Here is a 26,966-nt window from a genome sequence, read left to right on the forward strand (position 1 = left end):
ATGTAGTAGACTGGGGGCAATTTAACAAGCCTTGTTTATCAGGATTCTTCTTGGTTTCCCTTTGTTTTCAGAGATAAGGTTGTCCCTGTCCTCCTGGAACAGGGAGGGCACCTCTCACCTGAGGGTTTTATGACTGTTTTGGGGGAAGAAGGTCAGAATGACCTTCCTGCTTCTGCTGTTTTCTCAAAACTTCTTCAGTTTATTCAATATGCCAAGGTGACATAATTTGGGGTAGCTTGTCTTGAACCCCATCACTTGCACTTGCAATTACTTGTTGAATTATCTGTCTTACCGTTAGACTGTGCATTCCACTAGGGCACAAATCTTGTTCTCTAGCTTTGTTTCCTCAGCGTCTAGCACTGTGTGTCTTGCATGTACTGAGGCCTCAGTAAACATTTGTAAAAAAATGAAAAATTTCCATTAGAACTAGCCTCCAGTGCCTCCTTGGCTTCCAAATTAATTCGCTAATACAGCAAACCTTTATGTATGTAACTCTACCGTGTAACAGCACCTTGCTACATACTGGGGCACATCCATAGGCAAATAAAATAACAGCTTCTCTCTGCACAGGAGAAAATTATTCAAATTGTATTCATCTTTCATTCCACTCAATTAGGACACGTCCCTTGTTGGCGGATTCGTGAGCGAAGTAACTATTTTCCAGCGAGTGTCCTCAGGTGACCTGTCTAGACGTGCCCAGGAAAAACAATCTAACACTCTCCTAACCCCCAAAGTAATCTCTGACGCGCTGGACGTGCTGCGCCGCCTGCGAAACGCGCAGGACCGGGGAGTGAAGGCTGGCGGCGTGGCGCCCAGCGCAGGCTTCGGTGGGCCGGGCTGCCCCGCGGGCGAGGGCGGGGGCCGGGCCGCCGCCGGGTCCGCCGGCCGGCAGGGGGCGCGGGCGCCCCGGGACCCGCGCCGCCTGCCCCGCCGCGCGTTCGCTTGCCGCCCGGCAGCACATGTGTTTCTGTTTTGTGTTGTAGCATTTGTTCTGGAAGCTTGTATTTACATTTTAAGTGTATCTGGTGAGTGGGCTGGAGACCTCGTCTGGGCTGGGGGAAAAAAAGCCCTTCGGTTCTTTTAGTCTCTCCTCTTCCTTTTTTCTCCGGTTTCTCATCACTCCACGCAGGTAGGGGCTGAAAATGAAATCGACAATGATCAGTTTGCGGGGTCTGGGAAAGTTTTTTTTTGAAGAGGAGAAAAGGTAAAAAGAAAAGAGAAAAAAAACCTGGGGGAGGTTGGGGGAATTGAATGAATAAAAAGGGGAAGGAAGGCGGATCCACGTGGTTTAATCGGAGACAGACAGAGATCCCATTGTTCAAAATCAATTTAAAAAAAAAAAAAAGCAGACAGGGCGAAGGGGCAGGGACGCTGGGGGAAAGTAGCGGCGGAGCCGGGCACTTTGCAGCCGGGATCGGAAGGATCGGCTGAGCCGCACGCTCGGGGAGGGGCCGGGAAGAGTGTCGGGCACCATTAAAGTTTTTATTTTTCGTGTTTGTGCTAGCAGGTGTTTGGGGCCGGGGGCCGGCTCTATTTGCGCCACCACCCTCCCACCCTTCTGTGGGGGGCAGCCAACCCTAAGGGATTCGGCTAGACCCCGAGGTCGGAACCCCCAAGCTGGAGCGGAATTGGGGACTCAGGCGGGGGGTGGAAAGAACTGCATTTGAGTGGGCTTGGGGACGGGGGTGCGGAGACAAAAGCAGCAGGTGGGGCCGCCGCGGAGGGGGTAGCTCCTTCACCAAGGTGCCAAAAGGGGGTCTTTGAAGTGTCCCAAAGCCTTCTCTAATTAAAATCTCGGGGATCAGAGACTTCCTTTTTCTTTCCCTTTACTTTTTGGGGACCTGGCTGCAATTATGATGCGATGTAGGCAAACCTAACTTGAGGAAGGGCCCGGTGGGGGGGGGGTCTCCATTTTTTTCTTTCCCTGAGCGGATTGCAGTCGGGGACCTGGGCTCCCGTGCGGGATTCCCCGGAGGAGGCGCGCCGGGGCCCAGGAGAGGCGCGATTTCCTCCCGGCTCGCCCCCTCTCCGCCCACCCCGCGGCCGCCACTTTGGGGAGGGCAGGGGAGGAAGTGGAGGCCGGTGGCTCGGCTGGCTCCCCTCCCCCCGCGCAGTTTATAACCCGTCCATTGTGCGCCGCTGCCCCGTGTCTCCTCCAGCGCGACCATGCCCAGGAAGAAGGCGGCGGCGGCCTGGGAGGAGCCGAGCTCGGGCAACGGCACGGCCCGTGCCGGGCCCAGGAAGCGCGGTGGCCCGGCCGGCAGGAAGCGCGAGCGGCCCGAGCGCTGCAGCAGCAGCAGCGGCGGCGGTAGCAGCGGCGACGAGGACGGCCTGGAGCTCGACGGGGCACCCGGCGGGGGCAAGCGCGCGGCGCGGCCGGCGGCAGGCAAGGCGGGCGGCGCGGCCGTGGTCATCACCGAGCCTGAGCACACCAAGGAGCGCGTCGTGAGTGCGGGGCCGGGGCAGGGGGCCGGGGGGCAAGGGCCGCGGCACGTCACCGCGCGCGTCCTGACTGGGGGCGGCGGGGCCGGCGCAGGCCGCGGGCTGAATCATCGCCGCCGCCACCGCATAACAAAAGGGCGCGGGGCGGGCGCGGGCCGGGGCCTACCCGACCCCGCCGCCGCCCACCCGCGCGGCCGTTGGCCGTTGGGGCGCGCGCCCCGGGCCCCCCGCCGGGGGAGGGGCACCCGGAGCCCGCGCCCGCCCGCGCGAGGGGGTCATGGCCCCGCCCCCGGCGCCGCTCGAGCCGACTCCCTCCGCCTCCCCTCCCCCTCCCGCCCCGGGAAGGGAGACTTTTCCAAGTTGTCTCCGGCCGGAGGAGGGGAGGCGCGCACCGGGCCCGGGGCGCGGCGCAGCGTGTCCTTGGTCGCCCCTGGCCCCCTCTGGCCGCCGGTCGGCCCCGGCACCGCGGGGGAGGGGGCGGCCAGCGCGCTGCGGGAGCGGCGGTTCATGCCGGGGCTTTGAGGTTCCCGCCGCCTCGGCTCCGGCGCTCCGGGGGGGCGGGGCTTGGCGGCAGCCGCGCATGCCCCGTGCGGTCCTGCGCCGTCTCGCGCCGCCGGGGAGGCGGGGGTGGCGGGCGCCGGGGCAGGGTGCGAGGGCGCATGCTCCGGAGAGCCCTCCCCCTGGAGGTCGGGAAGGGCCCCCACACCCCCAGAGGTGTTTGGGCTTTGTTCGTCACTTGTGGTCTGAGGGAACGAGCGCTTGGTGTGGGCTCGGTGCAGCCCCCCCCCACACCCCCGTGGTCTGAGTGGGCTTCAATTTGTTCATTAGAGTTGGGCCTTCAAATCTTAATTAAGATCGTGACCAATTCATATGCCTGCAAAACCCTGCGGAGCAAGAGATGTTACGTGGGTTCAGTGATGCTCAAACCCCACGGGTTTAGTGTGGGACATGTGTTTAGGGTCAAAGCTTTCACCAGATGCTCAGATGACTCCAAAAGAGTTAAGAACTTGCACTTAGGGTCTAGAGTCTCACGGTCTGGAGGGATCCTTTTCTCAGTCCGTACCAGCGTGATTTCCCCCGGGGGAGTTCAGACAGTATTTAAATGGTTAAAAATAATTGCACTTCTAGGTCCACTTTATAGGTGAGAAAACTGGGGCACAGAGTCTAAGGGACTAGCCCAAGATGACATGGAGCTAGATTTCCATTGGGCTCAGGGTTTTTTTCTGATGTCATCCTTAACGCCTCTGCAAATTGTTCATGTGGAGATGGCTTTGTAACTGCCATCTCAGTGGAAAGGGTCAACGTGTTAGATGGTGGAGGAGGGTGATGTTAAGGAGAGCCTGTATCACTGAAACGTGTCACCTGGGGTTGGGGACCAGGCCAGGACCAGGGTCATGGCCATGACCACAGTATTGAGAAAAGGGAGCGCAGGGACTGTTTTCCTTTAACAAATGTGATCTTCTGTGCGGGACTCCAGACATTTTCCCTCCAATCCTGGTGTTAAGAGGGAACTGAAAAGAAAGGTCAGCTGGGCTCTGCCTCTGCTGCATTGCCTCTCGAGTGTTTCCAGTCAACCTTTTAGAGTAATGAGTTTTGTTATCAGGAAGTAAAAGATTCTTACCGTGATGCTGAGATTCACCCAAGGAGGTAGTCACGGAGAGAGAGCATGTGCAGTGGACTGGCCAGCACACCATCAGGAGACTGAGGGTCCAACGAATGATGCTCTTCTGTGCTTCATGGAAAGTGCACACCTCAAGCTTTAAGTCACTTTCACTTTTAGCATCCGTTGGTCCAGGGTCAAGGCCAGGCCCAGGCTGTCCCATTGCGTTCCCAATGGCTTGCCCTAGGTGGGCATTGCCCCGAGTCCTGGGTGAATCCCTGGTGCCGGGTTCCTAGACTCCAGGGGAAGCGCCTGGGAAGCAGTCCTGAGAATCCTGTCTGCTGCCACAGGCCAGCGGCCGTCCCCAGCTCTTTTCAGAAAGAGACTTTTTACTGAGAGTTTCGCAAGCCTCGCTGCCGTTCAGGGCTGTTGGAAGGAGGTTTGTATGAGAGCAGCTGCCAGGAGTTGTCTGAAGCCGTGTTGCCTTCAGTTACCTCAAAGCGGCAGATGTTGGGCTTGTGAAAGATGAACCCCAAGTACTTGTATGGTTGAGGGACAGAGTTGCCTTGAGGAAAAGCTGTGTATTTTTATAAAACATTCTTAGGATTTCAGTCTCGGAAAATGCTCTCTCCGAGGACCTCAGGTTTCCGTGTAGTTGTATCAGATGAGCATTTTACGACCCTCTAGGTTTGATGCAGCCCGAATTCCCTGTGAACTTCGTAACCCTGTCGGTAAAGCGAGCAGCCTTGGCTGACTCCTAGAAGACAGGTGAGTGTCACAAGCTGTCCAGGTCTTTGTAGTTCTTCTAGTTTTGGGTTGCTCAGGTTTTGTGGGCCCTGAGACAACTCTGTTCCGTCTGAAAGGACCAAATAAATACAATTGAAAGCTGAGCTTGAAGCCTGTCTTAGTCGCTATTGATAGCCCACTAGGGAGTAGGCGTTGCGGCCCTCTCTCTGAGTGGTCTTCCCTCCGCCGGGAGCGACAGCCTTCTAAATGGATGCGTGTTAGAGATCGACTCTCAGCCTCGTACATGTGCTCCTGGCGCTTGGGCAGTGATTCAAAAACCGCTTTGGGCCAGAAACCCCATTTTGCTGATTGAAGAAGCTTGGAGCGTGTGTCCCGGCCAGCGAAATTCACCCATCCTGTTGGCAGACTGTTCTCCCAGCTTTTCTGCCACATGATATTTAGACATGGGCAGTATGTCTGCCGATTTCATCCAGAAAACAATCTCTTGACCCATCGGTGAAGCCCAGGGAGGGTCCTGTAACCTCTGGTGCTTGCAGCCCTGGCAGCTGTCCCTGGGGTTCCTCTGGATGGAGCCCCCCGCATCCGGGGTCTTTCCCACCTGTGGGCGGGTTCAGCTCTGTGACAAAGAGGGACATGGGCTGTGATTTTTTTTTTTAATTTTTATTTATTTATTCATTTTTGGCCGCGTTGGGTCTTCGTTGCTGCATGTGGGCTTTCTCTGGTTGTGTCGAGCGGGGGCTACTCTTTGTTGTGGTGCGCGGGCTTCTCATTGCGGCAGCTTCTCTTGTTGCAGAGCACGGGCTCTAGGCGCACGGGCTTCAGTAGTTGTGGCTCGCGGGCTCAGTAGTTGTGGCACGCGGGCTCTAGAACACAGACTCAGTAGTTGTGGTGCACGGGCTTAGTTGCTCCGTGGCACGTGGGATCTTCCCGGACCAGGGCTCGAACCCGTATCCCCTGCACTGGCAGGTGGATTCTTAACCACTGCGCCACCAGGGAAGCCCATGGCTGTGATTTTTAAGTGGGTGTTAGGAGTTCTGGTCCTTACTTGAATTTTTTATTTCATATAAGGTGGAGGGAAGAATTGAATTATAAGCAGCCTACAGCAAAGAGTTATATAGATGATAACATCTAACGTGTGAGGAAATGAGGCCCATGACAAAAACACAGTTAAGGTACGGCTTACCACCCTCCTTGGACCACTGTCACTGGAGGAAACAGTTGACCAGTGTTGATCAACGTTTCCCACAAACACCTTGTGTCGGAAGGCTTGGGGTTTTGTATAAATGCTCAGCTGGCTCGATGGGCCAGTACACATAAGCCCTTGTCCCCTTGTGCAGGTGCTGGCATCTCCAGGTCACAGAGGAGCCCCTGCTTGTGCCCAGGGTGATGGCAGCTAGTTCTGGCAGAGCTGCAGGTCCCGCGGCAGCCAGCAGCACTGCCGACCTGTTGCAGTGCTGAGCGCTCCTTGGTGTGGAGTGGTTTAGCCGTATCTGCCCACCTAGGGGCCGGTGGGGGCAGCCTGGCCTGAGGTCACGGCTCTTCCGGAATCCTCTCCCCACCATCTGGCCTGGTAGCTCATCCCACGGTGCTTTGGTCCATTCTGAGTCTCTGCTGCCCCTCCACGCAGACCCGAGGAATAGTGGAGAGCAAGTCAGTATTGTGGGCAGAGACCCAGGGCTGCTCCTTCCACTGGGAACTTGACAATCCCCTGATGCTATTTGTCTCCTGCAGTAGACCTGTAGAATGTTCCAGCCAGGCCCGCCAGTTAAACAAAGAAGGGGAGATAACCAGGGGAAACTCGGCTCCCATTCAAGTAATTGGAGTCTGGGTGCTGTGGGGTTGGACTACCCCGATTAAGGTCATTCTCTGAATAATTGAAGTGTGGCGAAGTCATCCTCCAGTCCTGGCTGCTTTGTCGCCCCTTTGCATTGCTGACCGTGGGTGCGCCCTGTAGATGGACCGTCTGCCTCCAGCCCTGTACTCGTGGCTGAGCGGGCGAGCATGACAGGACCGGCGGGTGGTGGGCAGGGTGTGCCCGTGACATCGGGTTTGGGTTGCCCAGAGTTCCCTAAGAAACGGAATGCCCCCCCATAAGGATGTGTTCCTCTTACACATGCATGTACTGGGCTGCCAGCACGTACCGCCCGGGCAGTCACTGTGTAGGGCTTAGAATGACTGGATTTGCAGCTGTGTGGCCTTTTTTTCCTCAAAGCCTTCCAAGAATGCTTCTGTAAACCGAAGGAAAACTCCTCCTTTGCTTTTAACGTCCTGGGATGCTGATGATGTGAAGGATGAAAGCAGAACGGGAAGTTACTGCTTCCCTTGCCTGTGTGGAACTAAGTGGAGCCTTCAGAAGTGGATCTTTGACTAACAGTCGACTTTAAAGAGTGTACTGGGCATCTCAGAATCGAAGGGAAGGGCTGAGCACAGAACGAGTGCCACCCGGACTCAGACAGTGGCCTTTTTAAGTGGCACATGCTCCCCCTGTGACAGTGAGAGCGTGTGGCCCTAGTGATGGAGGATGGGGACTGAGGTATACTGGCGGGGCCACTGGCCATCGGTCCCCTGGCTCTCGGCCAGCAGTGAGGACGAGCCCATCGGAGGCTGCCCCATCTGATCCGCCAGCCCCACGTGGGTCTTCCTCCCTCCAGTGGAGGAATGAACACGGGGCTCTGCTGTTTTCCCCCGCGGAAGGCTCCTGGCAGCGAGGGCAGTGCACAGGGAGGATAGGAAAGTCAACCGATGGGATCGCTGTGCAGAGATGCCCCGGGCCCCCAAAGCCTTCAGGTCCATGTGAGGTATGCTGTGCTTGGAGCGGGAAGATGCAGCCTTGGCCCTGAGGACAGCGGTTTTAACGCTCACTCCCTGTGTGACACAGCAGGCCTATTGCAAATACCTGTACAAGGCAGTCTGCAGAGCGGAGGGGAGGAATTGCATTTGGCTTCTTTTGTAGACTTTTGCCGAAGATGTTTTAAAGAGAAATCAAAGGATAAAAAAGACCCTGGGCTTAACCGATGAGCTGCCGGGGCAGGTTCGGGATTCCACGTATGGAAGGGGCTGGCGAGGTGTCCCTCTGTCCGCTGTGAACCGCTGAGGGACAGCGTTAACAATGAATTATTCTGTTTCCTGCTGTCGTTGGACAGATTTGGGAAGCTAGAAGCAGCATTACAAGCTAATTCTTTCTCCCTCTCTCTTTGTCTCTGTAGAAACTTGAAGGGTCTAAGTGCAAAGGGCAGCTTTTGATTTTTGGGGCAACCAACTGGGACTTGATTGGTCGAAAAGAAGTGCCTAAGCAACAAGGTATGAGAAACAATTTCTAAAGAATAGAAGACGCTACTATTGATTGAGTGCTTCCTGTGTGCGAGGTGTCCAGTGTGATTCTGGTGACTGTCCGCAGGTAGGTATTCTCTTTACAGAAGTGCTCAGAGAGGCCAAGCGATTTGCCCAGGGCCACACAGCCACTCTAGTGATGGGGCTGGATTTGAACCCGGGTCTTGGGGCAAGTCTCTCACTTGGGTACAACTCTGCTTTTGAAAATTCCATTGAGATTAAACAGAAAAATATAAGTAGTAGCCTCAAATAAACCTCGACACTTTTTTCCCCATCTTCTCATGTCACTTATTTTCATTAAGATGAAGAGGCTGGTGCTGTGGAATGTCAGAATGTCCTCGATATTTGTCACGTGTCAGATGGCGAACTTGTTAGACATTTCAAAAGAGTCCACGTTTCCTTGCAAACTGCCAGGTTGTTGCGGGAACTGGTTTGACAGAGCAAGTAGCAGTCTGGAGTGGAGGAAGCAGGGAAGCCCTAAGAAGTATCTTAGCCCCCAAGTGTTTTTAGAAAATTGGTGTCTTTTCTCAGGAGAATACTGGCCCATCCAAGAGAAGTAAGGCTGGTACTTTGCCATATTCTATGGCTTCTTGATTTCATTTGGAAAGATTCCCAAAGTACTTACCGGCATTGCCCGGTGAACAAATATTTGCACACTGACACTCCCTGGGGCCTCAGGATGGGCAGTGGAGATGACCTTAATCCATGAAAACAGCGGGCGGGGTTTCAGCGGCACTCAGGGTCCAGATGAGTTAGAAATGGGTTTGAGCCATTTTCTTCCTGTTGGGAAAAGTGCCCAGCCTTCAGGACCAAGCTCTCAGCCTGAGCTGCCTGATGGCTGGTGTCACCTGGAACCTCTCCTGGGACGTGATAACATCAGTCTCCCTGCCCGCCCTGGCGCAGGTGTCGCATTGTTTCTCCAAGCTGTTCTTTAAGTGAGTGGCCCACTTGCAATTAGAGACACGCAGGCCCCAGGCGGGAAATAGATTCCAGAGGGGAACCCATGGCAGAGCGGGGCCGCCTCTAGTTGCAGGAATTTTGCCCCACTTGGGCTCATTTGAAGAGTGCCTTTTTGTCTTCTCCGAGGCCCACCTTTGCTTCCCAGATGTTTCTCCCTCTGAATGAAGTTTTATGTAATTAAACAAAAATTTTAAAGTCTTGCAGTGTCTTTCGGCTCTCTCTGAACTAGCCAGTAGACGTAACGGGAAGGGAGGGAGAATTTGTTTTCCCACGGGTGCCAAACATGAAGGGAAGAAGGATTTCCCCTCCCGCCCTCGCTTTTCCCAGTCCGTCCCATTCTCGAAGCTGCCTTCCTTCCGAGAGCCCATCGGCTCTTGGGTACGCGTCACTGGATCTCATAAAGTCAGCAGCCCCCTTCGTTTTCAAGATAACACAGTGATTTTGTGCTCCACCTCTGACCAGGACCAGGCCCTGGGCATTAACAACCTCCAGCCAGGCCGAGTGGCCCGGGACTGCTGCTCTGCATTTCGTATGACTAGGATCCCTCTGAAGAAGGTTCCTTGGGAGGCCCCGAGAATCCCTGCCTCTCATGAGCTGATGACATCTTGGGCACTGACATTCGTGGAGCTCATGCAGGGAAGATGCTTTGGCAGATCAGACCATCCACTCAGCTGTGAGGGGTCCGCTTAGCCACTCTGGGTCAGCCTTGGTGTCCCGTGGCGTCTCCTGGCACTGCGTGTTGTCCACAGGCATGGCACACGGCAGTCATGCCACCATGATGAGCAGACGTTAGCATAGGTGTGAAGGCTGTCGTTTCTGGTTTGCTCTTTCCCAGGAAATTGCTGGGTCTTCTTTCACCTTTCAGTGGTAGAGGAGCGTCTTCGGGTGGAGAAGCTCAGGGGTGCCCTGAATCATGGTAGGGAACTTCCCTCTCTTACCTGAGCCACCCCAGGTAGTTCAATGAGAGGCCGCACCCGGCACCCTCTGCTGGTGGGGTGCGGGCAGGGTGGGGACGGACGGGAACAGTTCTACAGAGTTTCTCGCGTGGAGCCAGGTACTTGATGGAGAAGTTGACCTCTCAATCCGTTCCAGCATCCAGGTCAGTCTGACACAGTTGATTTCGGCAGCAGCTAGCATTTCATGATAGTCACCACGGACCTAAAAATGGGCTCGTTTTTCTGTCCTTGAGAGCCCCAAGTTGAGGAAATTAAGCCCCAGATCGGCCACGCCCTGTCCACTAACAAGGTGAAGGGGGGGGGTGTGATGGAGGCGGCTGTCTCTCCCCGCCCCCCATGCCCGCGAACGCTTCCCAGTGCCCTGCCCCAGGCACGGGGAGGCCCTGGCCCTCGGGGTGGGAGGCACGGGAACTCAGTAGGATAAGTGCTGTGACAGGATTCACAGGGCGCTGGGGTCCAGAAAGCAACGAGTTGAAAGGGGGATGCGGGCAAGGAAGGCTTCCCAGAGCAGGGGGTGTTTGACCTGAGGGGTGAAGAACAGAGGCAGGGGGCAGGAAAGGGCCTTCCGGGGGAGCAGATACACAGGCGGAGCTAGGGGTCATGACTCGGCCAGCATGGTGGGACTCCTGAGAAAGATGGGGTGCAGGCTCGGGCTTGGGCCCCAAGGGAGCCTCGTGGCTGCAGGCCCCCAGCCCCTCCCCACCCCCAGGTAGAGGGCCGGGAGGGTGAGGGAGACTGGGGGTCTTCTACCTGCTCTTCGGGGTCGGCCCCCAGCCCAGCGGGGCTGCGGGGTGGAGGCGGTGGCACCTGCTTCTCGGCCACTGGCTGTTGGGCAGGTGGGTTCGGGCCAGAAACGGAGGTGGAGCGGTGTCAGTGCAGATGGCCACCGACGGGTCCACACCGCTGGTGCGCTGCCCCGGGAGCCCCCGAGGGTGGGCTTTACGTGGGGAGTGGGGGGCGGCCCTCTGGCTGGTGACACTGGGGCAGCTCTCGGAACCCACCAGGGCTCTGCAGCCGTTTGACGTGTGTTCCCTTTGCCTTCGCAGCCGCCTACCGCAACCTCGGTCAGAACTTATGGGGGCCCCACAGGTACGGGTGCCTTTCGGGGGTCCGGGTACGGACGGTGGTGTCGGGGTCATGCGCCGCCCACAGCCTCCTCATCACCACGGAAGGGAAGCTGTGGAGCTGGGGTAAGTACCACGGGGACGCGGCGAGACCCGTGGCCCGGCCCGCGGGTGGGCTCCCGTCCCCCATACCCTGGAGGGGAGACCCTCGTCCGCCCTCCGGGGCTGTGCTGCTTGCTGTGCGTTTCCTCTCTTCCTGATGCCCGGCTAGTCTGTGCCCCGTGAAAACATCGCTTCCTCCCCTCTTCTGCCAGGTTTTGGTCTGTACGTAACCCCCGATTTCTCTGAATCCTCTTCTTTAGGCAGCCTTTTCCCGAACGTTCTGACTGACTCTGGATCTGATATCGAGGTGTGCCTAGTATCGAATTCCTATTTTAGGTGTGCTGTCCCCCCAGCACACAGCACGGTGTGACGTAGACCTCTGTTCTTGCCACTTTAAATGCCACCAGCTTTGACATCTGCCACGTGGTGACACCAGCCCGAGTCTCTGTTCCTCTGTTTCCTGTTCCATCGCCCCAGAGAGTTGAGTTTGCTCTTTCCAAGGTGATCTGCTTGCCCTGCCGCTGGACTCCCTCACCTGGGTGCTGGGGGGCGCTGTCCTTGTCTTCTAGCCTCCCTTCCCTTTCAGGGTCCCCTGCAGAGTGCTTCCACGCCGCCTGCCCTGTTTCCTCATCCAGAGCCTTCACACAGGTCCCGGCTGGGGCTCAGTTTCCCCCACGCCCTCTGCTGCCTCCTGGGCTCTTCTTCCCGCAGGCGGTGTTGGCGTTTGTCCTCACCCTTTGTTTCTGGCCCTTTGGCTAGCTTTGGGTCCATAAGACTGCGTTTTTATTTTGGGATGTTTGAACCTTTTTTTTTTTTTTTTGCAATTTCATGAGTGGCTGTACCAAAGTCCAAATACATTAACATCTGTTGTCTTCCCTGCACTCTGCTAATTTTGTAATTCTGTTGAAAAAAAGCTAACAAGTGTGTCTGGCCCAAATTTAAACTTCATAGTTTCTTGGTGACACGCTGACATTGCCACGATTTTCGTTTGCTGCCAGTTGGCGCAGGGTTGTGTCCCTCCCCTAAAACCCCCTCCTGCCCATTGTGCCAACCCTGAACGCAGCCTCCTACGTCGGGGTTCCCAGCTTCAGGTGTCCTCTTTCTGATCTCTCTACTGAATGTCACTTTCGTGTTGCTTCTAAAAACGTCCCCTCTGCCGACCCCCTGGGCAGGGAATGATTCTAAAAGCTGTGCGTCTGACCTGCCCCAGAACAAAGACGTGTCCCATGAGCAGACTCGCCGCTGTAGGGGGGATGAGCCAGTGGGAGTGTCATGAGTCCACAGTGAGTCCCTGAGAGGCTCAGGGCCCAGTCCAGCGCCCGAGAGCCTCGGTGCTGCGGCCCAGAATTCACGGAGTCTGCACCCGTTGACCACCTGGGCCTCTCGAGCCGAAAAACCGCGTCCGGTGCTCGTTCGTGCCTTTCACAGTGAACTTGGGCACTTTCCACTAGAAGCTGGTGTCCGCCTGTCCTGCTGGAGCACCGTAATCAAAGCCTGAGGACGGTTTTCCTGTAGTAACGGCGGCTGGTCACCCCTTCTCGAGCCCTGTCCAGGACAGTTGAGGCTCATCTTTGTGGCTCTGCTCCCCCTCTTTCATGACTGCAAGGTCAAAGTTCATTGTTGGGGAAGGATGTGGAAACCTCCCCCGCTTTCCGAATTGCCTGGCTTTCCGGCCCCATAAAATCTCCCGAAATGTTCGGTAACAAGTGTGGTTCTTCTCTTAGAGGTTCCTGGGAGAGGCCCACCGAGGTGCTGAGTTTGGAACCCTTGTAGCCTGTGTTGAAAACTAAGTACGGTTTAGGAGGGCCAGCCTTCCGGCCCCCCAGCTCTCCACACCTGCTTTGAGCTGCAGGGCTGTGTCGGGGCAGGACTGTGGTGCAGAGGGCCTGGCAGGTCTCGACCTCCGGCACCCCCCGATTCCACGCCAGCACAGCCCCGGAGGTGGAGGTCAGCCCGTGGCCAGGGAGGGCCTGGGTTCAGAGCAGGCTTGGCCTTTGGCCGTCGCTGGGGTTCACGTGGCTAAGCGTCCTGCGAAGGCTGGTCGTGGGAGGTGGGCTTAGAGAGGAGAGAAATACAGGGTCCACGGTAGACGCCTGGGGCGCTGAGGGAGTCAGACTCCTGTGAGGCAGGTGTTACCGTCTTAAAATACCTCGGAGTGAAGCGAATGAAGGAATTGGCGTCCGGCAGGTGTGGTGAGAAGTGAGAGCTGTGAGCTTCCCTGAGCTCGTCTGCTCGTGTGTACCATCCAGGTTGAACCTGGTTTTCTTCCATTTCCCTCGGGGGCAGAGAGCTGGCGAAAGTGCTCCGATCTGTCCCAGCCACTGCCCCAGAAAAGAGGGTCAGAGCAGGTGAGGTGGTGGCTGGTAGCTGCACGCCGAGGCGACTCTGGGGACAGCCCTGCGTATCTCATCTAGTCACCCGACCCCACCGGCAACCTTGAAAGGCTGGCATTGCCTGCGGAGCCGGGCTTGTGGGTTTGGAAGGGCGCCTTCTGGGAGACCCAGCCTCGCCCGGCAGCTGCTCCAGCCGCCCTCTCTCCTCCTCCCCGCTTTATCTATCCTGCTCCTGACCCGCAGGGCGAAATGAGAAGGGCCAGCTGGGCCATGGCGACACCAAGAGAGTTGAAGCCCCCAGACTCATCGAGGGGCTCAGCCACGAGGTGATCGTGTCCGCGGCGTGTGGGCGGAACCACACCTTGGCCTTGACGGGTAAGGAAGGGCCGCTTCCCTCAAAATGGGGTTAGAGGCCAAATGGTCCACCTGGGGTGGGGGGTGGGGCTGCCCCCGTGACCCATGGTCACGATCAGAAAGATGCCCAGGGAGCCCGCTGGACAGCTGCTTGAGGCATCGGGAGCGTCGCCCACGGGCACCAGTGGCTGGGGCAGCGGGAGGGTCTCTGCTGGGGAGTGGGTCTGCTCTGAGGTATCTGCCCCACCCCGTTTTGGAGAATTGTCTCTCTTGCATTCTTCCTGGCTAAGGAGCTGTTTTTATTATTTTAGAGCCTTTGATTCCAAGCCTAGTTCTGAATACTCAGCATTATTTTCCCTTTGGTGATGAATGTTGTTCTTTCCTTCCAGAAACGGGCTCCGTGTTTGCGTTTGGGGAGAACAAGATGGGGCAGCTGGGCCTCGGCAACCAGACGGACGCCGTGCCCAGCCCCGCACAGGTGCCCGCCCTCCTCCGCCTTCAGGGCCTTTGTTTCTCGTTGCTTTGGGGTTGGATTTTCTGGGGTGAGATCAGACATTCCTCTCCATTGTTTGAGTTACTGGGTCCCTTGTAAAAGGAGGATCTCGATGCTTTGAGTGGGTCAGGTTTAGTAGATGTTCACAGGTGAAGAACATCTCTAGAAACAGTTTTTCATTCCGACTGAAATAATTTGTTCCAGAGGCCTGTTTGCAGCCTGTTCTATTCCAAAGTGAGAATTGTTACATGGATGTGACTGGTCTTTATCTGAGAATACTCTGGGTTTTGACTTTGTAACAAGTCACCGGCCACGTACTTAGAACACAAATAGGAGGTCGGTCGTCTCTTATTCCTGAGAAACTTTGGAGTCATTTGGAGGCGTGGGATTTATACCTAAAAAGTGAACTACTGACATAAGGCAGCAGGATGCTACAGTGAGTGTCTGACGAGGGAAGGGACTTGGGTTTCTTGGTCTTAAAAAGAGACCTTGACCTTGGCCAAACGTACCTATAGTTTGGAGGATTTTCGAGGTGTTGCTGTTTTGTTAGCCATTTGCTCTGCAGTGGAATGTGACGGTTCCCAGAGTGAGCCGGGGCCGGGACAGAGCCCGGGACTCAACATCCCCTCCCCAGTCTCATCGCCTTTCCCCGCGATTTCCCGGGATGTCGGTACTTCACGCCCTCCAGTTCCTCCAGTCTGGCTTTCCCAGACCGATTAGTTTGCAATAGCGAGTCTTCTAAGCACTTTCTCAGATTTGTTTCCAAATCCCATGCCAAATTACTCAAGGCCTTTGCTGTCTTCCAAGTTCCTAATTTCGAACCATTATATTTCTTCTTCACACCTTCAATTAAGGCTAATTAGCAAGCGGCTCTTAACAGTAGTAAAAGAGAGTGTGAAACGGTTCATTTTACTGGTTGGCAATAACGCTTATAAAAGCTTTTCTTTTTAAAGTTGCGTGACATCAAAACTAGTGACTAGAGTGGGATTTGGGAACTACATGTGATTAGTTTTGTTTTCTGACACCTTCGTGCCCACGCCAGTCAGTTGAATGCAGCATTCACTGGGCACCAGGATGTGTGAGGCACAGCGTTGTGCATTTTGAGGGTTACAAAGACCCGGGGACATGATTTGCTTGTCTGAACTGACTCTGTACTGGGACGTGTTTCTTTACCTACATTCTAAGCTTTGTTGCCAGCGTTGCTGGGTCCATTAGAAGTCCTTTGTAGCCTAGTAATTGTTTCACACCAACCTGTGAGGAGGTAGAGACTTTATCAATCGTTAAAAAAAAAAAAGTCTAAAAGTCTGCTGTCTTTTCTTTTCAGATAATGTACAACGGGCAGCCAATTACCAAAATGGCCTGTGGGGCTGAATTCAGTATGATAATGGACTGCAAAGGAAACCTCTATTCCTTTGGGTGCCCTGAATATGGTCAGCTGGGTATGCAAAGTACATTTTTTAAAAGCTCTGTAATCTAACTGTATGTTTAGAACCAGAAGTCAGTGTGGGGCTTGCACACACATGGTAGAAATGTGGGTAATTGATCGCAGATAATAGCCTTGATCCATTAAGTGGATGTCCTGTTTAGTGGACCAGCATGTCGTAATTCATGGGGTTGTAGAGTCTGACAGTGACTTGCCTTAATGAAAGTCAGGGCTTGAGTCTGACAAAGGTTTTTTTTTCTGATTTGGGAATTCATTTTTGTATAAAAGGATATCAAAGCTTTTTTTTAAATCAAACCACCTTCATTCATTTTCATATTTAAAGATTTGCCTTCACTGAAAGTGAAATTATACAAGAATAAGGTTGTTTTGAAAACCTCGGCCTGAGCCATTATTTCAGGTATACACATGAAGAGCCCAATATCATGAAAAAGTGGGATTGTCTTCCGGATTTTCATCCCTAAACAGAAGGGATGAAATTTACTTATTATTCATTGAGTAGAAAAGTAAAACTCAGCAGGTAGTTCTCATCAGTTCTCAGCGAGTGGAAAATGACTCTCCATCCTGACTTTACAAGGTCTCCATTTTCTTTTCCCATCTGACACCGAAGTGGTTTTTTTTTCCCTTTCTGGCGTCTTCCCACCTTCCAGCTCCTTCCAAGTGGGAGGTGAGGAGTGGGCGCCCTCTGCTGGCTCCTGAGTTTCACGCTGCTCCGGATCCTCTGCAGCCCCTGGATCTGGGTTGCCTGGGTCTCCACGTCATTAAAAGCAGGCAGATGGAAGATAGTATAAATAGAACGAGGAGCATCTCGCTGGCCTTTAGACTTTAGGGAACAGTGACTTTGTGAAACTAAATATACCTAAGTCAGAAGTGAATAAGAGAGAACAGCCCCATGCACATTGAGCTTTGGTTGCCAGGGAGTTGCCAGAGACTGTTGGAGAGACCGTCTCCGTGCAAGTTTCTGGTCTACTTCCGGAAACGTGCGCAGCCCCCCTGCTGTCCGTGGCTGCCCCAGATCTGCAGACAGGCAGCTGGTCGCAGCAGGTAGGTTTTCCTTCGGGAAAATGAAATGCCCCTGGCAATGAGGATGACAGCTAACGTTTAGTGAGCAGTTGCCACGAACCAGTCCCCACTGCAGCACTTTATACCGAATCTCATTTGCTTGGTTTACACTTGTTTAAAGGTATTTTGAGAAGTTGGCTTGATTTATATCTACAGAGTCAGTTAATCTTCCCAGTTTATTTTAAAACCGGTTTTCAGTGTGATTGTCCAAACCCAGAGAGATCTCTTTTCAGAACTAGAACTTGACCTCGGAAGGTGCATCCCCAGCGCGCACTCACCCCCGTGCTCGCTCCCACGACGTGTCAGGCAAGGCAGAGGTGAAACGTACGTTTAACTCTGCTTTAACGACCACGATGATGTATTAGGTTACTGGTAATTCATAAAAAAGCAAGCCTGGGGGGCTTCCCTGGTGGCGCAGTGGTTGAGAGTCCGCCTGCCGATGCAGGGGACACGGGTTCGTGCACCGGTCCGGGAAGATCCCACATGCCGCGGAGTGGCTGGGCCCGTGAGCCATGGCCGCTGCGCCTGCGCGTCCGGAGCCTCTGCTCCGCAACGGGAGAGGCCACAGCAGTGAGAGGCCCGCGTACCGCAAAAAATAAAACAAAATAAAAAGCAAGCCTGGGAAAGTGGCTTGAACTTTTTTGTCCGTTCTCGGCCCGTGCAGGGCTCCTTGAGGCCCCCAGGTGGGGCACAGAGAAGACCCTTCCTTTGGATCTGGAGCTTCCCACTTTTTTGTCCACAGCCCAGCCCAAACGTACACTCGCAAAGAATTTTCACAGAAGTCCTCGTTACAGATGGTGTCCTCGGGTGTTTCTTACTCTGTTCTATTCATTTTTCAAAAAAAGGAAAAAACTGGTTTCAACCCACAGCACCGATTCTATGCCCCACAAGTTGGGTCGCGCCTCAGGTTGGAGGACGCTACCTTGGTTGACAGGAGTCCCCACGAGGACCTGCCCAGCCTGGCTGGGCAGGTGCTCTGTGCTATGGCCGCTGCTGACGGCCGGCCCTGTGGTCGCTGCAGGACACAACTCGGATGGCAAGTTCATTGCCCGGGCGCAGCGGATAGAGTACGACTGCGAGCTCGTGCCCCGGCGAGTGGCGATCTTCATCGAGAAGACGAAAGACGGCCAGATCCTGCCGGTCCCGAACGTGGTGGTACGGGATGTGGCCTGCGGCGCTAACCACACGGTAAGGCTTGAGCGTTTCTGGCCTTTCTTCTGGCTTCCAGGGTGTCACGTCAGTGGAGACCCTTGGCTTTGCAAAGCCAGGAACTGACCCTGGCCCCCTCGACATCCCGCCCTCCTCAAGGGCTTCCCACCCTCAGTTGTCCCGGGGCGTCATTCTCCCCTGACAGCTTCTCCGTGGCGTCCACAGATGTAGCTGAACGTGCAGACGCTTTGGGTTGGGATCATGCAGTAAGAGTGTTTCTGCTTTTGTCTTTTGTCTAATAGAACATCATGGATGTTCTTCCAGGTCGATAGACAGTATCTCAGACGGGGTGTTGAACAGACTCAGTCATTAAGGGTGTTTCCTTTCCTTAAAGGTCAATCTAGATAAACGGCAATAAAATTTTGTATGTGCATCTTTTTTTTTTTTTCTTGGCCGCTCGGCATGTGGGATCTGAGTTCCCTGACCAGGGATTGAACCCGTGCCCGCCGCAGTGGAAGTCTTAACCACTGGACTGCCAGCGGAGTCCCTATATGTTCGTCTTTTTATCTTAGTTGCGTTCCTGTGGTTATTTTGCCTGAAAATGCCTGAGAGTCAGACTTGGTTCTCGTCTCGCTTGAAGGAGCAGGGCCGGGACTGAGAGTTCAGAGGCAGGTCGGTCTCCTGTGTGCAGGCGACTGGCTGGGTGACCTCAGGACTGGGAGCTTTCAGTCCCTTCAGGTCCAACAACTGATTCTCCCTTGTACAGCGTACTCAGGAGAAATAGATCTTACTTAGGCCCCTGGTGTCAAATCATGTTAATAAGTTGTACATTCACATGATTCAAACATGAGACATCAGGGATGCTGTGAAGAAAAGAAGATGGATTTAAAAAAATTTTTATTTATTTTTTAATTTTTTATTTTTTTAATTGTAGTATAGTTGATTTACAATGTTGTGTTAGCTTCTGGTGTACAGCAAAAGTGATTCAGTTATACGTATTCTCTTTCATATTCTTTTCCGTTATGATGTGTTACAGGATATTGAATGTAGTTCCCTGTGCTATATGCTAGGGCCTTGATGGTTATCTATTTTCTATATAGTAGTGTGTATCTGCTAATCTCAGACTCCTAATTTATCCCCTCCCTGCTTCCCCTTCGGTAACCATAAGTTTGTTCTCTGTGTCTGTGAGTCTGTTTCGTAAGTAAGTTCATTTGTGTCACATTTTACATTCCACATATAAGCGATATCATATGGTCTTTCTCTTTCTGACTTACTTCACTTAGTATGATACACTCTGGGTCCATCCATGTTGCTGCAAATGGCATTATTTTGGTTTTCTTCATGGCTGAGTAGTAGTCCATTGTGTATATGTGCCACATTTCCTTTATCCATTCATCTTTCCGTGGACATTTAGGTTGTTTCCATGTCTTGCCTATTGTAAATAGTGCTGCAGTGAACATAAGGGTGCATGTAAGAAGATGGACTTTAAATTGTTGACATGTCACTGTGCACACTGCACCTGTGACCAGGTGGAGGTCACCTGTGTGAACCTGCCTGAAGGAGAATCCAAGGTGGGCGGGGCTTTTCCTCTGGGCTCTGTCTGCAGTCTAGTCAGGATTGAAATAGGAAGTGGAGTGCAGTAGCCTGCTCTGGAGACATCACCCTTGTGTTTCTGATGAGGGAAAGGGGAAGACTTGTGGCTTTAATAATAATAATTTGTTAGGGATGGAAAATGGTGTCCCTGGCCGGGAAAACATCCTCGCCATGTGGACCCGCTGCTGGTGCCTCCCCTGTCAGAGGCCGGTGTGGGTCATCTTGGGTGTTTCTGCCCTTTGCCCTTAGCCCTGGCCACAGGCTCTCAGAACAGCAGCCACCCCGCTTGTCCCCTGTCCCAGCGCTGCATTTTCTCTCTCCTGCAGCTGGTCCTGGACTCCCAGAAGCGCGTCTTCTCCTGGGGCTTCGGTGGCTACGGCCGGCTGGGCCACGCCGAGCAGAAGGACGAGATGGTTCCCCGCCTGGTGAAGCTGTTCGACTTCCCCGGACGCGGGGCGTCCCAGATCTACGCTGGCTACACCTGCTCCTTTGCCGTCAGCGAAGTGGGTCAGTGCTTCCCCGTCCGGGCCTCGGGAAGAAGGCATCCAGGGCCAAGTCATGGGTTTCCCTCCCTGGCTGTGTGCTCTGGTGGGGAGTCCCGTGACCTTTGCCCTATTCAAGACCAGGGACCTTGACTTCATCAACCTCCTGGATTCTTTGGACAGAGCCGCTTGTGGTCACCGGTGCCAAGCGCCGTGCCTGGCGGGTCCCAGTCCTCTTCCCTTTCTCCTTTGATGTTGCTGAGATGAGGATCCAGCTCTTGAGATGATGATGACAATGGAGACGCGTTTGTCTTTCCCAGGTGGTCTGTTTTTCTGGGGGGCCACAAACACGTCCCGGGAGTCCACCATGTACCCGAAGGCCGTGCAGGACCTCTGCGGCTGGAGAATCCGGAGCCTGGCTTGTGGGTACGTGGCTGTGTCTCCCGGTTGGACACACCCAGGAGGCGCCTTATCCCTTGAGGGCTCCACCCTTCCCATGGGGCATAGGGCGCACCAAATTCTAGAGTCAGGAAGGGGAGGGACTGTGCTTGGGGCAAGAGGGGTTGGGAGGTCTTAGAACAGGTGACTCGCTTTGCTGCTTCTGAGGGTTTCGTTCTTCGAAGGCTTGGTGTGCTCTGTTCGTATTGCAGGTTCAAATCATATTTAGTTAGGAAATTTTAGTTACTGTGACACAGTGGGACCAAGAAAGTATCCTCAAGTCAGTGATTTTCCGTTTATTTTGAGGACACCTGTTGAACTCTGTAGCACTTCTTGATGAGGAGTTTGATAATGTTCATCACCTGCCGGGTTTTGGGGAGATGACAGTGTAGTTGTTGGGGGTTCGGTGTGGTTTTAATCTGAAACCTCTAGCCCCGCCCAAGTCGTCTGGCAAGTTCCGCCCCCTTTGGAATAGACTCTCACTTCATCCTGATTTGTTCTCTTCTCCTTTTCCCAGTGTGTTTATTCATCTAAAAGTGACCCCCCCACACCCCAAGAGCCCTAGAGCCCGAGTGGGGTGGGGCGGGGAGATCTGGGGCCCCGAGGCTCCTGGCTCTAAGGGCTTCTGCAGTTTGGGCCTGTGCGGGACAGCATTTGGGCTTCAGAAGCAGCCCATTGGCCCTGTGCTGTGTTGTTTGGAATGGAGTTTTTAGTGGGCCCAGCTTGATTTTAATGCTAGTAGGTCACACCCTGCAGGGAGCCCACGGGAAGTGCCCTGGGCTGCTGGGTGGGTGAGGTGCAGCGCTGGGCTGCCGCCCCCGGCGGTGACAGCCTCTGCCCGTTTGCAGGAAGAGCAGCATCATCGTGGCCGCGGACGAGAGCACGATCAGCTGGGGCCCGTCGCCGACCTTTGGGGAGCTGGTAAGCTGGTCCGCCTGGCGGAGGCAGAGCCCTCTCTGGGTTCCCTGAACCACCCCTGAGAACTCGCAGGAGGAGAGTGTGTGCGTGCGTGCGTGTGTGCGCTCGCTTGCGTGTGTGTGTGTGTGTTTTTCCTTGTTGCTTGAAGGTCTGCGATATTCCCTAATGTTTAAATCACTTGAGGTTTAATGAGTTTGCTCATCAAATAATTGTGAAAGTTCTTTCTGTCCACATTGTTAAGTTGAAATGGGGAAGTTTCAGATCCCATTTCCCCTCATGTTTTGTAAACCGTTATTGTGGGATGACGTCAGTAGGAAAGAGGATGGTTTCTCTTCCCTCTCCCCAGGAGAGTTTCAGTCGACAGGAGCAGCTTGTCCTTTTAAACGGGTGGGGTCAGTTGTGACCATGCATTGAATCTTTCTGGTTTCCAGCCTCTTAGGCCTTTTGGGGACATTCTTCTCTTATTTTTCCCAAATAAGTTTGTCTGTGTTCCTGCCTTTAATCTCAGTCACTTGAGTGACTAGAACCCATGGCCCTCGGATTCCCCCACACCGTTGGCCTCCTCAACCAAACGTCTGATTCTTAGCTTTCTGGGGCGTGGCGAGTCCTTAACTTTTAACGTCTTCATCAAGAACAGCCGGGCTATGGAGCTCATCCTGACGGTCTACCTGTTCTACCTGCAATTTGATCGTCAGCCTGGCTCTTTTATTTCCTGCTGGGAACTCGGCCTATTTTCCCTTCCTTCTGCTCTCATGGGTAGGAGCTGATGGGGTGATGGAAGGAGGCGGGTGCTTCTTGACCCCCTGCGCCATCTCCAGGGCTGGTGGCCTGAACATGCGTTTTCCTCGGAGCTGTGTGCCCGCTTTCAGTCTGGTGGCTTCAGAGGGGGCCCCATGTGCTGCACACGCTGGGGGGCCCTTCAGAGGTGGCCCCATATGTGGAAGCTTGAAAGAGACTGAGAACCTGGCCCAGTTTTGTTTTTTTTTTAATTTGTTTTATTTTTGGCTGCGTTGGGTCTTTGTTGCTGCACGCGGGCTTTCTCTAGTTGCGGCAAGCAGGGGCTACTCTTTGTTGTGGTACAGGGGCTTCTCATTGTGGTGGCTTCTCTTGTTGCGGAGCACAGGCTCTAGGTGTGAGGTCTTCAGTAGTTGTGGCGCGCGAGCTCAGTAGTTGTGGCTCGCAGGCTGTAGAGCGCAGGCTCAGTAGTTGTGGCGCACGGGCTTAGTTGCTCTGCGGCGTGTGGGATCTTCCCGGACCAGGGCTCGAACCCGTGTCTCCTGCCTTGGCAGGTGGATTCTTAACCACTGCGCCATCAGGGAAGCCCCCTTGCCCAGTTTTTATGGGTTGTCCTTAGAGAAGGACAGATGTTCCTAGGGCCCATCAGAAATAGACTCTGAGTATCGATTTGGAGACTAGAGGGGAACGAGGGGGACGTGGGGGGCAGCCTCTCGGGTGAGGGGTTGGCCTGGCACTTGCCCGGTGGCAGCTGAAGCTCATCTGCCATGTGGGCCCCTCTTTGAGCTGAGCTGAGGGACCTGTCCACCTTGAAATCGCCCATCTTCACACCACAGCACGTGACAGAACCCCCACCCCCACCCCAAGCAGTCCTTGACCGTCCCTTCCATCTCCGGTGTCCTGGAGTCATTGCTGATCATGGACACAGGTGGGGATGGGGACAGCCAGCACTCCTTGTGACCTGGTGGCCCTGAAGGGCCGCAGTTGCCATTTCTTCCTGCCCTCGCCATGATCTGACCAGTGACTCTCCCTAAAAGGTGTCCTCATCACATAAACCCCTATAGCTCACGTCTTAGCGTCTCGGGCCTGGGGTTAGGAACCGGTCACCTGCTGGCACCTGTGGATTCTTGTTGCTGCCCGGGCCTGGCTTTGGGTCTGAGACAGCGGGGCTCGGCCACAGAGGCTTCCGGGCCCGTGGGAGGTCCAGCCACATGGTGAGGTTCCCTCTTTCTGACTGGCGTTAGTGACCCGGGTTCTGTGAGCATCCCTCTGTTTGCCTCACCAGGGCTATGGGGATCACAAGCCCAAGTCTTCCACTGCAGCTCAGGAGGTGAAGACGCTCGACGGCATCTTCACGGAGCAGGTGAGTGAGGAGCCCTAGACCCGGGGGGGGGGGGCGGGGGGCGGCCGCGGGAGCAGAGAGAAAAGAGCAGAGTTGCATCGTGCCTCTTCCTGCTTCTGCTCTTTGCAGCCCGCTTGAGCCGCATCTGACATCTCCTTGTGTAGCTTTCCTGTGCCCCGTGCTAGCGTTTTCTGCTGGGTGACGGGGAAGGCACAGAGGTGTGCCGGCTAGGCCCCGCGGCTGCTGTCAGCCTGAGGGACACCGGCCAGAGTCCAGCCACAGCAAGTTTGCTCCAGGCCGAGTGCATCGCTCACGTCAGCTTGGTACCTTCACCCAAGACTCTATGCACCGTTAGGCTGTGGGCAGCTGGTGGGGCGAGGCCTCTCACCAGGCTGCCAGCCCTTGTCACCGATACGCACGTGGGGCTTGTGCCCTTGCACAAGGCAGGGCTGTGGTCCAGAGAGGCGCAGGGAACAGGGAGCACGGTCCTGAGTCCCCACAGCCTCTGCAGGCAGTTGGCATCCAAACGCTGCTTGGGGGGCCTCCTTCCACCTTGTCTCCCGGGGCCGCCCAGAAGGCAGGCTAGCAGGGCATTGGTGGCAGGTCACGTTGACACTGGTGGTCCTCAGCAGAGGGCTTTTCTGAGCTTTTCAGGATGCCTCTGTTTTGACCTCTGTACTGACCCCCGTTGGCGAGCCCAGCTTCCCTGTGTCCCGTCGTCTGCGTTGGGCTTGTCGGCCCCAAACTCTGCCTAGCCGAAGCACCCTTGCCCACCCAGCGCTGGTTTGTCCCCCAGGTTGCCATGGGTTACTCACACTCCTTGGTGATAGCGAGAGACGAAAGTGAGACGGAGAAGGAGAAGATCAAGAAACTACCAGAGTACAACCCCCGGACCCTCTGATGCTCCCGGAGCCTCTCCAGCTCCACACCTCTCGCGGCAGCTGTCATTTCCACGTGCACTGGGACGGGAAGTCACACGAGGAATTTTCAAAAGCAAAAGTTGACGGAAGGTGCATTTTTTGTTAAGACTCCCTGAGGTTCCGTTTTTATAAGCGATTCAACGTCAACTACCTTTCCTGTATGCTTTCCAAAGTGTTTTTTTTTTCCCCTCTTAATGATTAATTAAAATATTTGCTCATAGTTGACTTACCATTCCTACAAAAGAGGCAGAAACTTTGAGCAATCTAGGTTTGTTTTTTGTTTTTAAGTTTTCCTTTTTTACCCCCCTCTCCTACATACACTTGTCAAAAACACCCCTTCCCGGTTGTGATTAGCATGGTGAGCCCAGCGGGTGCTACCTGGGAGAGGAGTCGCCACACGCTCAGAAAACAGTGTCCCTTGCGGGAGCCGGCAGCATCTAGGCAAAGACCGTCCCTGGTGGTCAGTCTCCATCCAAGATGGCGCCCGTGTGCTCGGAAGCATCTGGGTCGCTTCTCTCCTGCTTTTCCTCCTAGCCCGGCTCAGGCCGTGTGTGTTCTGCTTCTCCCCTTGGCTGCTTCTAAGCCCCCCGGCGCCTTTTGGCCACGACATTATTAGAATCTGCCGTTTTCCCCCCTGGTGGGGGATCTGTGTGTAGCCATTTATATCTGCTTTAGCTGTAAAAGAAGTCCAAATGAAAAGCAGGTGATGGTGGAACCAGTGGGGACTTGCGGGGGTGGGCAGGTGTGGGGACAGTGTATGTGGTTCCAGATGCGGCTCGAAGGCTCCTCTGAGCCGGGGCCGCCTCGCCAGCACTCGCTATTAGAGATTGACCAGCCAGCAGTAAAAAGTGCATTCTGGAGTCCTTGCAAAGAAGGATCAGCCCTTTGTGTACCAGCCTTTATCGCCTTTGTGCTTCTGTCTTTATTCCGAACCCCTTCCCCCCGCTGGATCCTGCTGGAAGGGGCCCGGTCTGTTTCTGAGGCCCGGGTTCCTGTTCCGCTAACCCAGCTCTCTAGTCACGTTTGCTTGGCTGTGTAACCAAATAGTTGGGATCACGGAAGAAGTCCCCTTCCCTGCGTGTCAGCACAGAGGCTGTGACTGCCACCCCGGCTCCCCGCCAAGTGCCCTGTGCCCGAACCCGTCCCCGGCGTCGCGCTGCGTGAGTTATGAGGTGCCTTTCCCGGAACCCTCCTCTCGCTTGGACCCAAGAGAGGCGACAGCTCTGGCTGGGGCTCTTGGTTTCGAGAGGGTCTGGACTGGTTTGGGTGCTTTAAAATAGATTTTTTAGTTCAGTGGTGCTTATGGGGGAAACGGGGATAGAACTTCAGTGTGAGACTTGGGTGATGGGAAAGTTAAATATTGGTCTTTTTTATTATTATTTTTTGCTTTGCTATTGTTACCACTTTTGTCTCCATGTTAAAATGCCAAAAATGATCTAGTCGTTGTTGCTTCTTTCCCTACTCGTCCCCCCTGCCCTGTCGCTCGGGGCGGTGGCTTATGCCTTCGCAGGGCGTGTGACGGTATCTGTCCTGGCCAGTCCCAAGGCCTTGCGGGAGGAGGCCGGCCTGCCTCTTTCTAAGATTTAGTCTGACTTTGTGCTCGTCTCAACTGTCCTGTGTTTATAGTCCAGGGGAGAAGCTTCTGCAACTTCAGAGCTTCTGCTAAACTAACCTGATTTGTCCAAATCACCCCCCAACTACCACTGCTGACTCAAGCTTCCCTGCATAGAACCCCTCGGTTTCCTGACAGACCTCTTTCCTGGAATGGGCTTCGGCGCACGTGCTCCTTGTACCCGTGCAGCCTCCCTTGGGTTGTGCAGTCAACTAGAGGGTCAAGGGAGCAGTAGCCTGGGTCCTGGCCTTTGCAGGAGCTGCCCTTGGCCAAGTGGGGCTTCAATCTTCAAGTGGACTCATCTGAAACCCACCGCCAGCCCGCTCTCGGGCCCCCTGCCAGGGACTGGAGCAGGAAAGGGATGTCCCTTCCACGTGGAGACTGCCCTGTTCTCCCACGATCACTCCTTTGGGCTTAGAATTTTTAAATGAACTTCCTAAGGGGGAAAATCCTTTAGAACAATGAGTGGGGGGAGACGGTCCTGCGCTCCTGGAGGAAGGGACACAGCAGCGGGGCTGGGGTGCGCTGATCCTTCGGGCTCCAGACGTGTCTTCCAGCTCAGGAAGGTAGACTGGACGGCTTAGCGCGAAGGGGAGAGTCCAAGGGGAGGTTGTGATTTGGTCGAAGGTGCCTGGTTTAGTGCTGTAATTGTCTTTTTTTATATATATATTTCTTGGAGTAAACATTTTAAATAAACGACATCATTGTTTACTCTGTTTTGGCTTCTGCACTTCTTTTTCAGCGGAAAGAACGTAAGAACACGGAACGGCTTCTTGCGTGAGCCCTTCCTGCCCCGGCCCGGGCTCCCACTCTGGGGCCCGGGGAAGCGCGGGTCGTTTTAGCTTCTAGGCTTGAGCCCTGCTGGGGTTGGGAGGTGAGTGGAGCTCCCAGCT

At 54.6% G+C, this 26,966-nt stretch overlaps 1 protein-coding gene across 2 annotated transcripts; it reads left to right on the forward strand.

Moving 5' to 3' along the window:
* Positions 1-912: 912 nt before the first annotated feature.
* Positions 913-26,785, forward strand: RCC2 (regulator of chromosome condensation 2). Of its 2 annotated transcripts, none has more exons than XM_030876934.2 (13): positions 913-1,025; positions 2,160-2,445; positions 7,996-8,089; positions 11,082-11,225; positions 13,778-13,909; positions 14,278-14,366; positions 15,706-15,820; positions 17,906-18,072; positions 19,953-20,133; positions 20,429-20,534; positions 21,395-21,467; positions 23,485-23,562; positions 24,338-26,785. In XM_030876934.2, the coding sequence occupies exons 2-13, from the start codon at positions 2,167-2,169 to the stop codon at positions 24,440-24,442; spliced, it is 1,563 nt and encodes a 520-aa protein (XP_030732794.1). In that variant the 5' UTR covers positions 913-1,025; positions 2,160-2,166; the 3' UTR covers positions 24,443-26,785. The 2 variants fall into 2 exon arrangements, with proteins under 2 accessions (XP_030732794.1, XP_030732788.1); XM_030876928.3 differs by having other exon boundaries at positions 951-1,129.
* The last annotated feature ends 181 nt before the right edge of the window (positions 26,786-26,966 follow it).

The sequence above is a fragment of the Globicephala melas genome, chromosome 1 (assembly GCF_963455315.2).
Source record: "Globicephala melas chromosome 1, mGloMel1.2, whole genome shotgun sequence".
NCBI classification, from domain to species: domain Eukaryota; kingdom Metazoa; phylum Chordata; class Mammalia; order Artiodactyla; family Delphinidae; genus Globicephala; species Globicephala melas.